General features: G+C 41.1%; 1 protein-coding gene across 4 annotated transcripts in view; it reads left to right on the top strand.

Moving 5' to 3' along the window:
• Positions 1-13,384, top strand: part of SLC22A3 (solute carrier family 22 member 3) — a 34,288-nt gene extending 20,904 nt beyond the window's left edge. Inside the window, exons 6-11 of one of the 4 annotated variants that reach the window (XM_020809052.3) lie at positions 972-1,069; positions 1,174-1,388; positions 6,887-6,995; positions 8,123-8,235; positions 9,889-9,988; positions 10,997-13,384. In XM_020809052.3, the coding sequence (XP_020664711.2) occupies positions 972-1,069; positions 1,174-1,388; positions 6,887-6,995; positions 8,123-8,235; positions 9,889-9,988; positions 10,997-11,048 (687 nt within the window). In that variant the 3' untranslated portion in view covers positions 11,049-13,384. Of the gene's footprint in view, positions 1-971; positions 1,070-1,173; positions 1,389-3,393; positions 3,555-6,886; positions 6,996-8,122; positions 8,236-9,888; positions 9,989-10,996 lie in introns of those variants that run through there. The other 3 variants (XM_020809061.3, XM_072994626.2, XM_078383213.1) reach the window with 3 other exon arrangements.
• Positions 13,385-20,229: the final 6,845 nt, after the last annotated feature.

Below are 20,229 nucleotides of genomic sequence, written 5' to 3'. Positions count from 1 at the left end.
TGATATAAATATATATATATAAACACACACACACACACAAACATACACACACATGCTTAGAGTAGATTCACTGAAGTCTGCGAGACAAATTAATTGTTAAAATTTGCACCAAAGCACCTTTTCAATTAATGTAGAAGTTAAGCATTTGTCAATCTATCTGTGTGTGGGTGGGAGATTAAAATTAATCTGTTTTGTAAATTGTATAAAATGCTTTTTCATATATAGCAGTATTCAAGGATGGGGTAGAGAGTGGGTATCACCCAGCAAAATCCAGCACACTCCTTTTCCATACTGTCAGAATGGATATAAGGTACACATTCTACTTTATCAGTTGTCCAATAATGCTCCACTTGGCCTTGTTTTTTTGGCGGGGGAGGTTGCACATTACTGGACACACTTTATTCATATGCATGAACTCCCCACTATCCTGGGGAAGATGTCACTGGAACAAGACAGCTAGAATCAATGCTGCCTGTCACTGCCTTGTTTGCTCAACATCAAGATTCACTAAAATGGTTCCAAACAAGAGTGAGTTATTTAATGAGAGAATCAGGGTAGGTCTAAGCCCACAGACTGGCATGGGCCATGGACCGGGGGTTGGGGACCCCTGCTTTATATGAGCCCATCATATGTAAGAAATAAGGTTGGATGGTAAAATACACAGATGTAAAAGTAGGGTGATACCTTATATTAGAGCACTAAAAACGATCATTTTCCTTCCCTCCTGGTGATCTGCACGTCTCAACACCCATGGTGGGTATCAGTTACCACTGGAATTACTACACAGTGATATTTTATTGTGAGAATTATTTTTAAAAAGTGCATAATGAGTGGTTCAAAGCCTACAAAATGGAAGAGAGCTTCATTCAACCCACTTGTTTGCCTGTGATTTAGGAGCATATTCCTTTTCACCTCCCTGTAATCATTTTATTTTAGTGATAGCATGACTTCTCTCTACTTCTGTTACTCAGATCACAGGTTGTGACAACGAGATTAGCAATCCATCTATTCTAGATCTGGTTAGAACTCCACAGATGAGAAAAATCACTCTTATCCTCATGTATGCCTGGTAAGTTCACATTGGGTTACCCCTCTAGTGTTCAGGCTGTCCCATACCAGCCAAGGTGTTTTGAATTCTTTGCTGTTTCTATGTTTTTGTTCTGCTTTTTTAAGGTTCACAAGTGCAGTGGTTTATCAAGGGCTTGTCTTGCGCCTGGGCATCATAGAAGGAAACCTTTATTTGGAGTTCTTTATCTCAGCAGTGATGGAATTGCCTGCAGCTTTTTTAATCTTACTGACAATAGACCGTATCGGCCGGCGCCCTCTCTTTATATCGAGCGCAATAGTGGCAGGCATTGCATGCTTAATCACAGCATTTTTGCCAAAAGGTAATATTTTCCCCGGCTCTTTCTTTTCCTTTGTTTGTATGATAGCTAACCTGTCTTCTCCTTTAAGAGAAACACTTTATTTGATATCCATATTTTGTAAAAAGTTAAATCGTCCCCAAATGTGCTCAGAAGCTTGCTGAAAGAAGATCTTGCCGTACCACCAGAAAATGACCCCAGAGATGGGGTTGAGCAGTTCTATGCAGCTGCCAAGAGAAAACACATGGCTCACAGCTCTTATGTGATGTATAAGCTATAACATCAAAAGCATATTTTCAGCTGATCATAGGGTCATTCATCATCCACTGGAACACTGGGGGAAGTTATTTAGTGAAGTCATAATCCTGATTAATAGTTTCTTCAGTATTATCTGGATTACAATCATATTGACTCATCTGCATCCCTTGCCTAAGGACTCTCAGATATTATACAGTAGGACATCCATATCCATGGGTTTGGTATTCATGGTTTCACATATCTGTGGTCTCAAAATATTATTCTGCCCACCTTTGCTTTGTATGTTGTAGATGTGGGGGGCGGAGATCCATCTCCACAAACCAGTCCTGGGAAGCCCACGGACCGGCACCGGGCCGCAGACTAGGGGTTGGGGACCCCTGCTTTACATGAAGCAATTACCAGAACAGGCCACTAGAGGGAGCCAGAGACTACACTATGTAGGTAACCCAATTTCTCCTGGTCTCTCACCATCTTGAGAGAACTCCTACTACCTTGCAGAGTTTCGTCTTTGCCAGCTACCCTCGGTTGTTGTCCTTATGGATACAGAGAGAGCCCTGGGACTACAAGTGTACTATATAGAGAGTTCACTCTTATCTATGGTTTTCTGTACCTATGGGGGGGGGCTTGGAACTGATCCCCCGTGGATATGGAAGTCCTACTGTATAGGCACTGGAGAATATGGTGAAGGTGGAAAGTTGCTTGTCATTAGTAATATGATGTTTTCTCAGCATTGTAGATGAAAGCAGTACATCACTGGACAGCACCTGTCTACTGGCCCAGCAGTTGCGCCATTGTTGAAAGGTTAAATGAGGTCAACAACATACAAAGTAGCATCTTGAATTCATCATTTTGACCACAAGGTCAGGACTTTGGCATTGAGTAGCAAACTCATGCAAGATTAACATCAACAACAGTTTACAAAAGGAAAACAGTTAATGCAAAAGCAAAACAACAGCAACACCAAAAAAAATGATGTTTAATTGAAGCATGTGAGCCTAATGTAACTATCCAAAGGGTTATTGGATGAGAAGAAGGATGTTGGAGAAGAGTCAAAGAAAATCCCAAGCCAGTGTTAACTAACACTGGGTGGGACCAAAGGTCTCTGTTCCACAGATAGAAGAGCTCTAATTCCTGTAGTTGTTTCCACCTGATTTTGGAGGCTCTCTTCCCTGACTGACTAACCCCAGTCAGCAGGGTCACCCAGGCCTGTGTACCGCTTGTTTGTTTGTTTATTTTTGAGGTTGGTGGAATTGTCATATGGATGAAAGGACAGCTAAATCTCTGCACACGCCCAAATGTAAATACAACTCATTTTCTGGTCATTTGTTACTTTATTCCCTGTAGGAAGAAGGAGAAACATATGCACCAGTTTAATGCAAGGGTGAGAGTTCTCTTTGCCTGTGCAGTGAACCGATTTCCTTTCTGTGGAAGGGCAGCTAATTTTAAGGATGGTGATGGTAGTGTTTGGGCAAACATTAAACATTCTTGCAAAATCTCTTTGCACCTTCACTATGTACCAGGAAAGAGGTCAGGGGATCAAGCTGTGCAATTTGCTCGTTACAAAGCATTGAGACAAATTGCAAGCAACAACAGAACGAAAATGTTAGCTCCTGAATTTTTATTTATTATGCTAGCTATGTCTGTTCTTTTTGCAGTGGTTATGCAAACTGTTCTGTTCCCATAGCAACTTGAGGAACGTTCTGCACAATCCATTGCCCTAACTGCTTCAGCAAACAACTGGCAAATGGTTTGTCTTATCATGTTTCTGTAGACTTCAGACTTTCAACACTGGACCAAAGGACAGCACTTATGATTTGACCTCACCATCAAATCCCACAGCCCAACAAATCTTCCCATAATGCCAGTGAGTGCTGTGATCAAACTCCTATATTTGTATTCAGAACTGATTCAAAATGAACAAATTCTATCATAATTTTTGCAACTTTCCTGAATGCTCAAGTTAATACTGCCTCCTTTCTGGGGATAGGTTAACAGGAAGACACCAAATTAAATGTGATATGGTACCTGAGTCTGTTATAACAATAACTCTTGAGACGTCTTTATATATTTGACCTATTTATTGTAACATACGCTGTTGTGGACTGGTCCATTATATCAGTCGTGAAATATTCAGCTGGCAGGAGTACAGCCCTGTGGTCAGTGGAGAAAACTTTAAACTGTGAAAACAGAGAAAATTGAAACATGGAAAGATGAAACGTAATGATAACTATCTCAACAGTGGCCATTCTGACTTTTATCACTCTGTAGCACAGAGTGATAAAAAGCTATTCTCTCCATTCATGCCATAGGATGTAGAGCTTAACATCTTAATGAAATCTTCTGCTCTTTCAGTTTGAAATCTGTCTTCAAAGTCCATTTGTTCCCAAATGGTCTTCTAGAAATCAGCGGGAGGTGCCCTGGGAGACTTGAATGTTTCTCCACTTCCCTCTTCCTCTTCTCTTTCCCTTCCTCTTCCCTCTCCTTGTCTTGAGCATTGCACTAGGTGTAGGCACTGCCCAATGAGTCCCATGCAGTGATGTTTGCAAGTCTTTGGTCTCAAGTCCCAAGTCCGAGTCTTTGGTAACAAGCTTGATTCTGAGTCTTTGGCACCCAAGTCCCAAGACCTATGTCTGAGTTCCTATTAAAAACAAGCTTTTCTCCCCTCAGAAAAAAAGTGAGGGGTGGGTAGGTTCTGGGTCACGAGTTGAGTCTTGAGTCATTGAAAAATAAAAGCCCAAGATGAGTCAGAGTAAAGTCACTGGTGCAACTTAAGTCCAACTTGACAGCAAGTCTCCCAACTTGAGTCCCTATCCCAGGTCCAATGTAGAATGAAAGAATGTGGCCAGAATAGATAGGCAGGGAGAAATGGCATCTGGATCTGCCGCGAAGTCTGGTTTCTGTGTTTATACTTCTGTTATGTGATCTCTTCTTACCAGTAAGGTTTGGCAGCCGTCTGAAAGCAAGTACAGGCAAAATATGCAAGACTTGGTCATGGGAAGTGTTATCATCATCCAGATGGACCGTAAACTGTTCTCAGTATGTGTGGGTGGGAGCTGTTCTCTTATTTTCTGGGTCTTTGCTGTTGCAGATTGTTCTTGGGCAGCTGTCTGGGCCTATTGATATATTTTCTTCCGCTTTGTTGGATAGATATTGCAATCAAAATAATGCCTGATTTAAACCTTTAGATTGTGAGTCTCTGATATGGTTGCATCTAGAGATGGGCATGTACCACTGAACAGGTGGTTCATGCTGATTTGTCTTTTGACCAAACAGATGTTTGGTGCTTCCTAGCCCCCCCCCTCCAGTGGCTGCCAAGTCAGAGGCAACTCCCAGGGGAAACTGGAGCTCTGCCTCTGAGCGGGTGCCCACTGGAGGGGGCAGGGCTGGGACGTGCCAAACAGCTGTTTAGTCAAAAAACAAACCAGCATGATCCACCAGTTTGATAGTTCATGCCCATCTCAAGTTGCACCACAGAGCGTGGCATCACACAAAGGATACTGTGATATTTTGGGAGTGAAACTGGAAGCATGTAAGTAATATGGCAGACAGTAGGTTTCTAATATGTGGAATATTATGTTTATTTCCATGTGAGTTCCCTTGGCAATAATTGTACTCTGTTGTCTAGAAAGTGAACTTCTTGCATGAACTGGTCCAGGCTTCAGCTGATGGTGGCTGAAAAGTTATCAAAGCATGATAGTAATGATGTCATCAAAATATCTCATGGAGAGAAGAGTGTTTGGGGTATAGGAAACCATTGTTTTAAGTCAATCTGTTACTTCCTTCATGAGATGACATGGGAATAGCAGGTGCAACTAGAGACCTGTTTGATAAATCTTACTGTAACAGTACAAACTCCAAACCTGTTTTTGAATCAATCGCTTCACATCTATCTTAAAGCAGTTATTTGGATTTTTCTCTAATATTTTTTGGAATATACAAGCCCCCTTGCAAGACAGAGGACAGAAACAAAGAAAAATTTGATTGTTCATGTAGAACTGAAAGTGGGAGCAATCTGAGATTTATTTCTTATACCAGTAGAACAAACATTACTAACAGTGCAATGTACAAGTTATCCAGTTATAAGTCTCACCAGTTTTGGTGGCATCTGCATAATATTTCCTCTAGTCTTAAAGACCGAACTACAGATGTTGTGTTCTTCCTTCCTTCCTCATGATGGTTCCTGCATTAAGCGGAGGGATTGGACTCAATGGCTTCATGGCCCTTTCCCATTATTCTATGATTCTATGATACATCTTTTGAGTTGTCTGTTTGAAGCAAAGGCTCTCTATTCCAGTGAGTTTCAAATAAGCTTCATTTCTCAATATATATGTCTACTTGTTAAAACTGTTTGGTCCATCTTTAAAATGTGAGCTTAGACAGCACAGCAATTGTCATGTCCACCAATATGAATTAGATGTACGAAGGATTCTTAAGAATTCTGTTGAGTTGTTATTCCTTGCACGGCTGAAGCAAGACTGCAACAATGTCTTCACCCAAAATATGAGCTTTTCGAACATGCAGGGAGCTGCGAATAAGCCTTTTAGGGTGCAGAAAACTCCAAATACAGAATTTTACAATAGGTACAGGCTATTATGCACAAAAACCTTTTCAATGGGAAAGGTATAATAGCTGTTTGTTACATTTTAATTGGTAGTACAGGTACTAGGAACCCCTCTGTCTTCATGTACCCCAAGTAGAGACACTTTTAGGAGGAATATGATATATTATACCTTGTAATTTGAGCAGTTCTAAAAGACATATCCAAGATGTATTGTTTTCCTGCTTGAAAGCAGAGCCCTTCCTATTCAAGCTGGTTTCTAGAAACATTTTTTCTCCAATGAGTTTTTTCATTGTTTATAATTGGATTGCTTTTTAAAATACAATCAAATGTCATAAAAATAGGACATTATTTTATGCTGAGATTTCTGTATCTAGAGACTATTTCTGATTGATTTCTTATTATTGATTTGCACTGATAACCTAACCCACCCTTCCCTTTAGGCCTAGGGCAGACAACAATAAAACTTAAAAAATGAATAAATAATATCCTTTTAGATCTATACTTTGCCTTTAGCAAGCCTTAGTTGCGGAGAACTTCGTGTTATTCATCTTCTTTGCTTATTTATCTCTGAAGAAACTTTAATCAAAGAACATGGATTAGAGAGCACTGAATCACAGTAAAAGAAAGCAGGAATACAATCTTGACCCTTGATTCCCATATTTAAATTCATTTATTTCTTATTTCATTTCATGTATCTCAACAGATGTGCCATGGTTAATTACATCGGTAGCCATCTTGGCAAGACTGGGGATCACCATAACTTTTGAACTTGTGTACCTGGTGAATTCTGAATTGTATCCTACAGTACTGAGGTAAAACTGACTAAGCTTGTTTGGGGAAAGAATACAGAAGGACATTTCACACAGAGAGAGTTCAGGGCTGAAGAATCTAAAACAGTGATTGGATTAAAATTCCCAGAAGCTTTCCGCACTAGCTGGGCTGGCCAGGATTTCTGGGAGTTATAGTCCAAGAACATCCGGTGAGCCAAGGTTGGGAAACACTGATTTAAACAGTGACAAATTGTATGAAACAATAATGCAACACACTCATTTACACTCCAGTGCTATGTATAGTGTATATGTACTGTATTTAGATGTCATGTCCCTTGAGTTTGGTGATACATTAATCCTAAGTATGAGTATGTAAGACTGAAGCCTAAGGGAAGCCTTCCCCAACCTACCGCTGTCCAAATGTATTGAACTTCATCTCCCATCACCCCCAGCCTACATGACCAATGGCTAGTTGTTAGTTTTAAAGCTGGCAGGGGAGGTTAGGATAATTAAGGTGGCAGTGGTGGTGAATGCCATCACATCACCTTGGCCTTTAACAACAGACGGATCTGTGACACTATCAGAAAGCCAGACTTTCTTGTTAAATTTTGAACCAGGTGTACAAAGATACATAGAGCCCTGAGCTTGGAAGACACTTGTCCCTTTTTTTGGGGGGGGGGGACTGCAATGGCTAGAATCCTCCATCCAGCATGATCCTAGTGGGAGCCGTATAACCCTATTCAACTGAATATTGGGGCAGCCTCTTTACAGACCTTCCCTATCAACACAGAGAGGTTAAGGGTGGAGGGGGCAAATCTAGATAAATCTGTGGAGAGTAAGAGCAGCTAAGCTGAACAGCCATTATATCTGTCCTTGGGGACTTGAAGGAACCCTCTCTAGATCAAGAGCAAAGGTGTACGGAACTTTTAGATGTTTCACTTGTAGTTCCCATCAGTCTTACCCAACATGACTAATGGGAAGGGATTGCAGCAGTTAGGGAGCCAAAGATTCCCCACCCTTGCTCTAGAACCCCTAATCCTTTTTTTTAAAGTAAAAATGAAAATAAAATAACATACACAAGGATATATTGATAGGGTATGCATCAGGGACTTGTCTTCACTTAAGGCTGATGCTGAATATTAACATGGTCTCTTTTCTTTTCCTTATAGAAACTTTGGTGTCTCCCTGTGTTCAGGTTTGTGCGATATAGGAGGCATTGCAGCCCCATTTCTACTCTACCGGCTGGCAGATATCTGGTCAGAACTTCCTCTGCTTGTCTATTGTAAGATGTTATTTTGACCATTTCTTGAAAATTGAATTTTCAATGGTGGGAGGAGGGTGTTTAACTTCTCCACTGCAGCTCTCTCAGATCCCTGAAATGACCTCCGAGATTGGAGACTTTGCCACATTCCAAGCGCTACTATTCCTTCCCCTACTTTTCCCCCACATTGAACGAGCCAGGCAGAAAACCATCCTATTCCTTTCTGGCCCTGGGCGGGTGAATCCCAGACTTATATAGGACAGCCAAGTCCACCTGGCCGGAGCGCCCGTGGAACAGAACAACAAAATAACCTCCAATAAGGTGTTACAGCAAAGAACCTTTTTTGGGGGGAGGGGGGAGTCCCAAAGGCCAAAATGCTGCAACATCTCAAAGATGAATAGGTTTCTCTCATTGAGATCTTTCATGAATCAAAGGTGTCACGATAAACACACATACCCCCAATTTTTGGAGAGGCAATTTAATTAACCTAATACTCAGTGTGCATGATGTGAGTTTTCCCACTTCACAAGAATCACCAAGATGATTCTATGTGACAGAAATGCTTCACATACCCAGAGGCCAAGGGACAACAGCTTACCCAAATATTGCTTCTTCATAGGCCCCCTCAATTAGGAAGAGCTGGATTCCTGGGGCCAATTACAAAACGGTTACTGGCCACATTTACAAGATAAGGTTGTATCTCCTTGGCAGCCCTCCTCATTTCTGCTTGTGACTTTGACAAGTTGACCCCTGCCTCCCCCAAGCCCCCATCTCTCCAGTTGCCCACGTCTAACTCACTGCTGACATGCTTTTCAACGTGTTTAGTGAGGCAGCCCTGCACTGCTACAGTCCCTCTCTGGTGGGATTCTAAATTGTGTTCACAATGGTATACATCCATCTGGGACTCTGCCCTGGGGGGGCAGAACCACTGCTTGGGGAATAAGCTGCTGAAGAAAATAGCAGGATGGGAGAAGATTATGTTCCTTGCTCCATTGTTTCTCTATGAAAATCATCTTCTTCCAAAGGTACTTTGACTATAATCACAATGCGTAGTTTGGTCCCTGAAGTTATCATGAGTCACCTCCTGATAACACTTCTGGGTATTAAAAGGATCAATGTTGTCATTTCAGGAAACATTACCCTATTGATAGATCCTTATGTGCTAATACAGGTCTGATACACAGGAATTTTGTCAGAGGCCCCCAGAGGCCAGCCTTCCTTATTACTAGCCTAGAAAATTTAAAGTAAACTGGTGTTGGTGATTATTTTGAGCCAAGAAAGCCTGTATAATACTATCTGTGGGACTTGAAGAAGGGGTCTGCCTCGCCTCTTCCTTAGTTCTACTGCATTACCTCTGCTAGAACAGCAGAATACCGCCTTTGTAAAAGCAAGGCATCACACCTAAAACAAAAAAGAAATAGAAAAAGCAAAGCTTAAGACCTAACGCTGGTGTAGTTGAACAATTTATGTTCCAACTTCAGGACTCACTTCTGGCCCCTGCTACCTCCATGTAGTGGCACATGAGGTGAGCTATTATGCTTTCACTTCCTCGCTTGGCTCTTGCTCTGTCTCTGCCCTCCCACATACATCTAAACTGTCTAGAAATGGAGGGTTACATTATCTTTTTTACTGTTTGCAGCCCATCACATTTTTCCTTAATTCCCTTTGTCCTAGGTATACTATCTGTTCTCTCCGGGATTCTAGTCATACTTCTACCTGAAACAAAAGGGGTGCCATTACCAGAAACAGTAGAGGATGTGGAACAACTTGCAAGGTACCATCTGTAATAATAACAATGTGCTGTCTAGTTGAAAGTCTCACAAGATGGCTTTTTTCTCACAAGGCACTGTGGAGAGTTGAATGCCCAACTGCTGGCTCCACAGCCAGATGCTCCAACCACTGAGCTGTCCAGCCTGCTATGTATTGTTATATACTCTCATCTGCTTTCTTGAACATTCAAGCTGCAGGACAGCTGCAGTTCCAGATACTGTATTTGCGCAACACATTTAAATGTGTGTGGGGTTTTTTTGGTTGTTTTGTTTTGTATATGTGTCCACATGTATGTGCTATTTTATTTATTTATTTATTTATTTATTTATTTATTTATTTTGAGCAGCAACTGTATGGAACCCCAACCTAGACTGCGACTATGGCATGCTTGGCAGAAGGATCAATCCCTTTCTCCCATGTGGCAGTCATGAAAAATCAGTTCCATCCCCAATTACTATTCACCACAGAAGGAAAGCTGTTATTGGTCCCACTTCTTGATGACATAACATTTATATTCCATCTTCCTTCTAGGGAACTCATGACAGCATATCTAGTCCCCTCCTTTATCCCATTCTCACAGCAATCCCGTGAGGTAGGTTAGGCTGAATTATTGTGATTCGTTCAAGGTCACCCAGGAAGCCTCCTGGCTGAGGGTGAACTTGAGTATCCCTGATCCTACTCGATCACTCTTACCGTTATATCAGTTTATTCCAATAGCAATGTCTAGCTTTTGGCAAACAGCATTCTTGGGCCTCTCAGGAAAAGCCATTTTCATTGGTAAACAACATCACAACAGAAACGTTCCCTCTACCTTTGCACCGTGGATAAGTCTGGATCAAGACTTCCTGTGACTGTGATCTATGGGCACAAATATGAACAAGGATTTGATGTAATGAGTAGTTTGGGTCTTAGTCTCAAGTCTCCTGGTATGAATAAGCACACATTTCTCCTTAGTCCAAACTTTGTTCCACCATTAATGCAAGTCTTTTTATTTCTTTTTTCCTCCTAACAGTAGAAGAAGTTGTGGAAAAAACAAACATCCAAATTCCAGTACATACGTCTGATGTTTTGCTAAATGTCATCAGTCACCTGGTTCTCAGTGCAACGTCCATTGCATGCCATCATCATGTTGTTTGGAGAAGATGGAGAAAGTTTGTGTTAAAAATAAATATTTCTAAAGTCACTTCTTTTAAATATAAAAACATAAACAGTAAACATAGTATTATTTTTCTATGACTTCGGAAATATAAATGTATTTTTGTGGGCTTATTGTTTCCAGGTAGGGAACTGTTATATGCAGCTCTTATAAAAGAGTAATCACATCCATTAAATAATTCATTTTCTCTAGGATCTTGGTTCTTTGTACATGCCTACATCTGATTACTGTTCCATCTCCTTTCATTTGTGAGACCAGTTGTTCCAAACTGTTGTCGTATTGCAGGCAGAAGCTTGTGACACAATCCACAACATTGAGATAAACCCAGAAAATTCTGAATCCATTCATAGGATTTGGTGGAACTGAATCAGAATGGAAAAATAATACTTCACATTTCAAAAGCATGAAGAAGAGTGAACATGTATCGATTACACTACTACAGATTCATTGCCCTTCCTCCTAGCTACTTTGGACAGAAAGCCTGGGATCATTCCCTTTCTCTCTTCACAGCAAATCTCAAACTAAGAAAGTACTGGTTATCAAAGGTTACACTGGTGGAGATTTGAACCCAGCATTATATCTGCAAGCCACACCTATCCACAATAACAACGGCATTAAAATCAGAGACCAACTAGCTCTAGTGAGACAGAGGTTTTGCCCTGCTTACAGTTTCTTTTTTAAAAAAAGTCAAAGGTTTGATTGTTTGTCTGCTTTACACCATCTTCTTGTACATACACACTGCTTGTTTTATTCCTTGTGCCAGTCATTTGGCTGGTGCAGTAATAGTGTTTATGAGTGTTGTTTCTTTCCAGAGCTCTTTTTTGTGGCCTGTAGAGGAAGTTAGTTGTTTTTGAAGATGTTCACTGAACGGCATTGAGAGGCAATTTCAGTGTCTCCCTTACAGAGAAGGAGCAGTAGAGCTTGCGAGTTCCATTTGCTGAGCATTGAATGTTCAACCTCTTGTTGCCAGAAGAAAAAGGACCAAATTAGGTGCGAGGTTAGAAATGTTTCTGTTCCCAATTCAGACCTTAGAAAGAACTAGTTATTAATTACAACTAGCTACCTGTAACTAACTCCTTGTTCCAATAATAAAATGTAACCACCGTAATGTAATATAACGTAATTTCCCTCCTGTGTTGTGGTGAGATTTTAGTTACTTTTCAGTTACAGGCATGTGGCATTACTGAAAGGTGAAGGAAAAATATTGTGTGACTCAAATACTGGTTCATGCCTCATGCTGTGTTCTGGAGGTGGAGGGAGCAGCGAGATGGATGGGAGATCAAAATGGTTGACTTGGAGCCTGCTCCTATCTCTCTTTTTTTGACTTATAAGAAATCGGAAAGCGATGGTTTTATGAAAATAATCTATATGGCAGTAATCAATTACTTCTCATTGTACATAAGTATAACTAAAAACTTTTTTAAAAAATGTTCCAAGCTTGTCTTCAGCATGCCAGTGGAACAGAATAATCCTTAGCAGGATCACAGCTAGTCTCAAGAAGGGATGAGCTATCCCCTCTGTTGCTGCAGTTACGAGGGTGATATTTATTTTGGGCAGAGGTCCCCCAGAAGTGTCACCAGCTTCAGAGGAGGAACTTTCATAAATACCAGGGCAATGGAGGAAATGTTCACTCTACACCTGCTGCTATCCAAATAACTGTACCTTCCCAGGTGATAGTATCTGCACATTAAACGCAGTGCTGAGTTTACTCTTGCGTCTTCTTTAGCTGAAAGACTCTGTTTACTACTTAGAAGGGAAAGACAGATTCTGGATGGTCCCAGGGGATTCCTGACATGCTGAAAACCAACAGTTTTAGTTTTCTAGAGATGTTCATTTGTTAAATGTGATGATTCCCATCAACACGATTGTACTCAGCTGTGGTATATTTCCTCCACTTTCTCTGGCAGAGTTCTACTGCCTAATTCATGCAAAGGGGATCTGTAAAGAAAAGGAGGCGTCCAAATGCAGGTAATGGAGAAAGGCATCGGCAGATGATCATGTTCCTTAGGCCACAAGAACTGCCTGGGTGCCTTTTCTGATGTGTATGAAAATGAACATCCCCATCCAGTGCAACCAGTGACTGAGTTAATGTGATCACCTGAAACTGAGAATGATGTGTTCCTTAGTCTTTGCTATTAAAGTTAAAAGAATGCTTCAGTGACAATATACTTTGTTTTCTTTAATTTTCTTGGATGTCAGAATTTATTTTGCATTTTTCCTAAATAAACGTTTTCTTTTATTTAATATTGCCTGTTTTACCCTGGGTTCTTGCCAATAGCCACTGAAGAGTGAGCTCAACTAGTTCTAAAATATGTAATAAATTCTATACTAAGATGCAGTATAAGATGGCAGCAAACCAACAATCAACCTATAAAATAGCGGGTCATCAAAAATTAGAGAAACAAGACAAAAAAGTTAATTAAACAGAGGCAAGAGTGTGATGAATATGTGATGTTAGCTACAGAGGACACCTTACCCTGAAATCTAGGTTGAAACGGCTCTCTGTTTTGGTTCCATATGGCAATTATCCTATATGGCCAGTTAGCATTGCTGCTATTCGGATGTTTCAAACTGCACCCCAAGATTGTGTGAAAGCATGTTGAATCAGAGTAATCTTGATAGCAGAAGACTATTTGATAACAAGTTATAATCAGGATTATGCTTGAGAATTCAGATATAATTCTAGAGAATCAGAACACAAGAACATAGTAGATTAATACCGATTTACGTACGGTATTTATTTATTTGCTATAGCTTTGAATCAAGTAGTCAAGAGGACAGCATCCTGTCAAGAGCCAAGTTAGGTTTGATTTTTAAAAAGATCATGATTAGGACTTATTTCCAGGGAGGAAAATTAACCCTTTCTCTTGGCCTTTTTCCCCAATCATAACCTTTCTCCTTCCCTAGACATAGTAGCTGCTATTTGCTTCAACTACTGCTATGACCTGGAATGGCTTGTGGTCCAAGCAGAGAGGGAGCCAGCTATGCCTGTGACAACACAATATTTTCCTCTATGGGTGCTGTCAATTTTTCAAAATACTAACAATTTTATTCATGGACTCATCACATCACTCCTAGTTTGACTTACGATTCAACAAGGTTTAGCGCTTTGCAAGTGAGTACAGAACTTAAAGGAGTTATTTTGGGGGACTACTACCTCCAGGATGCACCAGTAGGGAGGGTCAAAGGACAAACTAGGAGATTTTGCAAGTTGGGAGGCCAGAATGTAACTTTTCCAAGCCCTGAATGCACTTCATTGCACTGTATAAAGCATGTTGGAAGGAAATATAAAGTAGCTAATCTGATCAATTTTTCCCCAGGATGCATGTAACATTTATTTTACAATCATTAAATTATTTAATGCTGTTGCATTTCAAATTCCTTTTCTCTTTCTGTCTTTTCTTCTCTCTTGCTTTCAACATTATGTCAGAGGCAATTTAATTTTCTTTCATTATTCTTTCAATCCATGGAATAAACCTAGAAACGCGGACATAAACCCCCGGCTTCATGGGCTGAGCACAGCCAAGCCCCCAGGAGGTGACTCCCTGAAGGACGTATCTTCCTTGTTCTGAGCAGACCAGAGGCCCTCCGCTGTCACCCTAGAAAAGGGAGAGAGAAGACAATGAACAAGGAGTGCAAGAAGAATCAACATTAGAATATAATAATAAAGACAAATTTACACATGATTTCTGGCCAGATCTCACACAATGAATTTAAGGCAAGGTCCAGAGGTCAGTGGCATGCCATCTGGTTTTTATGCAGAAGGCCTTAAATGTAATCAGTGGTGTCCCCAGGCAGGGAGAGGAACGATTTCTACTTGAAACCATGGTGTACAACTGCCAGCCATTTTAGCACTTTGTTCATACAAAATTTCAAACTTTGACATTCCTCCCCCTTTCCCCCTGGCTGCTGAGTGAGCTATACAAGTTAGAGACAAGAACTTAAAGCATGATTCAGTCCAAAAATTACAGGAGCTTACAACCTTAGGAAAAATAAAAAGTAGAGAATACATTTCTCACTAGTACTGCAGAAAATGTTGATATGGTTCTTTTGAAAACAAAGACTCTGAATTAGGGATAGAGTATTTCTCTATGGGCTTTGCTCTGTGCATTTTCTATGGGCTCCACCAGGATTGCAAATCTTGTTGGACTGCAATATGCTCTGCTAGTCTGGTCAAGCCAGTATCCTTTTACATGTATTTTACCACCCTGCTGAAATTACTGTAACTTTTTGTTCTGAAGTAACCTCTAACAGGTATGCAGTACATGGCTGTTCAAACATCCATGTTATGATTGCATTTCACATTTTTAAACCCACATTTTTAAACCCACTTTAATCTTTTTAACACTTTTTTAACACAAAGATTCAAATTTTGACATCTCCCTTCTCCCCAGTCAGGTGAGTGTGTGGATGTCTTGATCGTTGATTTTCTCTGTTGTCTTCCCCTGCTGAAGTCTTGAGGAACATCTCTCATCTGAAGCCAGCACTAATTATGTGCCATAGGTGCATTGGGACTTATGGTGTTCCTTTCCAGGGTCTCCTATGAAGGAAGTACATGTGCTTTACCATTCCCTTCTTCTAGGGGGCACTGTGGAGCTGTAGAGCTTGCCCATGGCTACACAGGCTGGCTCTTCTCTATGGAGGCACAGTGGGGGATGGAACTCCCAGTCTCTGGCTGTACAGCTGGATACCTAAGCCACTGAGCTAATGAACCATCAACATCTACATTTCAGTCAAGTCATGTATAAAGCCAAACCACCACCTTGTTGCTTACCATACACTCAATGCCGCCATCAATAATACCAGCACAAAATTCTGTGGTTTTCATGCTGCCATTCAGAATCTCAGGCCGATTGCAAATTTTATTTCCAATTACAGGGAAGCCAGCCTCTTTTAAGTATGCCTTCTCTGCTAGTGCCTTTGCCAATAAGAGAAAAAAACAACAGTCAAACGCAGTGAACAGTTTGGGAATATTAGGAACCAGTAAATACGGTGGGAATAGATTTATCTCCTGATATTATCCTTGTTTCAGCTTTTATGTAAATATTATTAAATGTCACGGAATCCTTTTCAAAGATAATATTTCTCTATTTTATGAGATGAGACTAAATGATAGTCTAGTTCAGTGGTTCTTAACGTGGGCGATAATGCCCCCCAGTGGGCGGTTTCATTTTTCAGGGGGGCGGTAGAACAAAAAGGGGCGGCATGGGGGCGCTGGAGCAGAAGGGGGCGGTAGGGGGGCGCTGGAGCAAGCCAAACCTGTGAAGATGGCTGCAGCCTTTTTACAGTGTGCATGAATATATATTTTCCTCCAATTTTAATTTAGTTGCAGACTTTTTGTCTTGAAATTTTTAGTTCATGCATTTGTTTTTATGCCCTTTTTATATTTCTTTTTGCATCTTAAAATTCACTTGCAACTAAATCATTAAATGTTACTTTTGGGGGGGCATTTCATTTTCTTGGAATTTAATTTTGTTTTCAGGGGTCATTGGATTTAACTGTCATAAATAAATAAATAAATAAATAAATAAATAAATAAATAAATAAATAAATAAATAAATAAATAAATAAATAAATAAATAATCACCGTGGGGAGGGGGGCGATGATAACTTCCTCAATGGCTCAAGGGGGCATTTCTTTCAAAAAGGTTAAGAACCACTGGTCTAGTTTGCTTTGGCAGCTTAAGAGACACAATGATAAATAAGGACCGAGTGCAAGAGTTTTGAAAAGCTGCTCTTCTCCTCCCCCTGCCCACTTCGATCTCACATTCCATTGGGTGGTTCCCAATATTACCATTCAAGAAAGTAACTTCTCCGAACACTGTCAAATTAATACCTGGATCAGGGGAAGTCCAGCACAGAGATGACAGTGAACACACAATTGTACAAACCCTGCAGGCCTTTGGACAGAAGCTGCAACAGCTGAGTTGCCCAAGACTGTGCTGTCAAAGCAAAGCAGGTCTGCACCTGAATGAGAAATTACATGGGGCAACCCAAACAAAGTTGCTGGATGATGCCCAAAGAGTGTGATATATATGTTTAAGTATTGGCAGCTACTATTGTTTTTACTGCTGATTTCTAATCCACTCACACTTACTGAAAAACAGCCCTGAATTGCTTTGTGTTTGGGTGAGAAGTGGTTAACTGTTGAAAAAAGGAGCTAGTTTCTGGGGTTTTCCCTTGCTTTGTGTCACTTTGTGAGCAGTAGTGAACAGAAGAGGGTATCCTCGAGATCAGTGGTCCCCAAACTTTTCCAAACCACGGACTGCTTGGGGGGGCATCTGTGCACAGGGGACGGGGCACACATATGTGGGTGGATGGGGCACTCATACATGTGTGTGGGGGTGGCCGAGGCACCCATGTGTGCATGTGGGGGGCATGCGTACTTGTGTGCATGCATGGGGGGGCGTACGTGCAGGGGGGCGGGAGATCTGTCTCCATGGCCTGGTCCTGCCAAGGCCACGGACTGGTACTGGGCCATGGACCAGGGGTTGGGGACCCCAGATCTAGACTACCTTTTACAATTTTTTTATTTTGGGGGGGGGAATAATTGAATATATCTCTTTCTCAAGCCTTCAAATTTATATATAAGACAAACATCAGAAAAGTGGAGATAAAGATAATGGAGCAAGATCAGGAAGAAGCACAGAACATTTTCTCAGGAGCTTTGGAGTCACAGAATGGCAACTCACCCTTTGCATCACCCCATCCGGTAACATAGCATTCTGCTCCACCTGCTACCACTGAATTGACGGAGGCAAACATGCTGGAATTAATACATTTGCAAAGGCTTTCACGGCCGGGATCTAATGGTTGTTCTGGGTTTTTCGGGCTCTTTGGCCGTGTTCTGAAGGTTGTTCTTCCTGACATTTCGCCAGTCTCTGTGGCCGGCATCTTCAGAGGACAGCAACCTGTGCCCTGGTTGGCATTCCATTTGAACTATTTAAAATCTTAAAAGAGGATGCTATTAAGGTGCTACACTCAATATGCCAGCAAGTTTGGAAAACTCAGCAGTGGCCAGAGGATTGGAAAAGATCAGTCTACATCCCAATCCCAAAGAAGGGCAGTGCCAAAGAATGCTCCAACTACCGTACAATTGCACTCATTTCTCATGCTAGCAAGGTTATGCCCAAAATCCTCAGCATTATGTGGACTGAGAACTCCCAGAAGTACAAGCTGGATTTTGAAGGGGCAGAAAACCATTGTTTTTCTTAAATGTTCCTTATAAGTTAAGGACCAGTCAAGGGGCACTCCTAAATACTTTGGGCTACAGTTGAACTTTAGCAGCTGATTCCTAAATTCCACTTTCAGTGTATAGTTGGTGTGTCTGTTGTTCATGTGAAAGCAAGCAAAAGCAATTATGCAATATTTTAAAAATGACAGAAAATCAGGGATGTGTAATTTTAGAAACATCCATCTGTTGTTTTAAAATAAACCTGGAGTGCAGAAAAAGTATATAGCATGTGTTTTGCTGATTATGTACTCGTAGAAAGAAGTCAGCACCGCATCAAAAACACGGTAAGTACTGTTTACATGTTATGATTGTTTTTATTCTTTGTAGTACAAATTGATGGTATGAAAGAACAGGTTACTTATCTGTAACTGGAACTTTGAGTGGTCAGCTGTGAATTCACACATATGGGCTCTTTCTGTGCCCGTGCGAACCTCTGTGAACATTCCAGAGCCTAAAGAAACCGTTACACCAGCTCCTTGCAATAGACATGCTACCCTACCCAACAGTCAGCTCTTGCTTCCCCCAGTCTCCTGCTGGCAAGGAAGAACAATTTTGTAACAGACTGAGGGGAGGATGGGTGGGTTGTGTGAATTCACAGATGGCCATTCAAAGAACTGCAGTTACAGGTAAGTAACCTATCCTTCTTCCTGATCTCTGTGAATCACACATGTGGGTGACTGACAAGTTCACTTACCAGCTGTGGGACATCACACCAACATGGATGAAATGACTGTTCTAACAAATGCAGCATCAAATGTAACCCTGGTGTCCAGCCTGTACTGTTTGATTAACATCAAGGGTTGTGGCCAGCTTGCTGCTTTGCAATTGTCTCCTAACTGGATTCCTCTGAGAAAGGCTGAAGATGCAGCAATACCTGTAGTAGAATATCCCTTCAAAGATGCAGGGATTGGCTTATTTGCCAGTTGGTAAGGCATCGTGATCAGGTTCACAAGCCATTTCAATACACGCTGGAACACAATCTGTTCACCCATTTTTGATCCCTGATATTTAACAAATAGCTTGTTAGATTCCTGGAAGTGCCTAGTTCTTGAGAGATAAAAGGTCAGAGCCATGCAAACATTTAATATGTGAACTGACCTTTCCAGTTCTGTAGTTGATGATGGAAAAAAGGTTGGGAATACTAGGGGCTGGAGGAAAGACACATCAGGGAAGATGGTAACCTTATCTTTATAGAATTGCAGAAAAGGTGGGTCATGCGAAAGAGCACTTAATTCACTTGTTCTTCATTCTGAAGTTGCTGCTACTAGAAATACTCTTTTGTATGTAAGTAGTCTTCAGTCCTCAATTGGCATAGGCATGAATGGCAGTTTCATGAACTCTAGTGTAAGTGACCACTGCAGAGGTGGCGTCCACACATCAGGGGACACATTCTGTAAACCTTGTAGGAACTGTGTGAGAGTTGGATTTTTGAAAAACTGAGACACTTTGGAACCTTGAGCCTGCCTCGCCACTATAGCTGAAAGACAAACTTTTAGGGAGGACTGTGATAAAACCTTCTCTTTCAGATGCAGGCAAAAATGCAGCACCGTATGTGGCAAGGGTGAGAGGCTAGATTCTCCTACAGATTCTCCAAAGGATGAGAATGTCCACCGTTTGTATCTATAGCTATGTCTGGTGGATGGTTCTCACGATTATTGGATAATTTTCTTCAGTATTGGAAAATTCTCCATGCTGTCATCCTCAGCCTGGCTAGATCTGGATGGTGAGCCCTCTTTCCATTCTGAGATTCCTGTATAAGGAATGACTAGCACTTGCCAAGTGTCTGCCACCATCAGTTTTAACATTGCAAACCAGATCTGGTGTGGCCAGAGCTATCAAATGGCCACAGAGCTAT

The sequence above is a fragment of the Pogona vitticeps genome, chromosome 1 (assembly GCF_051106095.1).
Source record: "Pogona vitticeps strain Pit_001003342236 chromosome 1, PviZW2.1, whole genome shotgun sequence".
NCBI classification, from domain to species: Eukaryota; Metazoa; Chordata; class Lepidosauria; order Squamata; family Agamidae; genus Pogona; species Pogona vitticeps.
The sequence above is the reverse complement of the archived record's forward strand: the minus strand, read 5'-3'. Positions and strand labels throughout refer to the sequence as shown.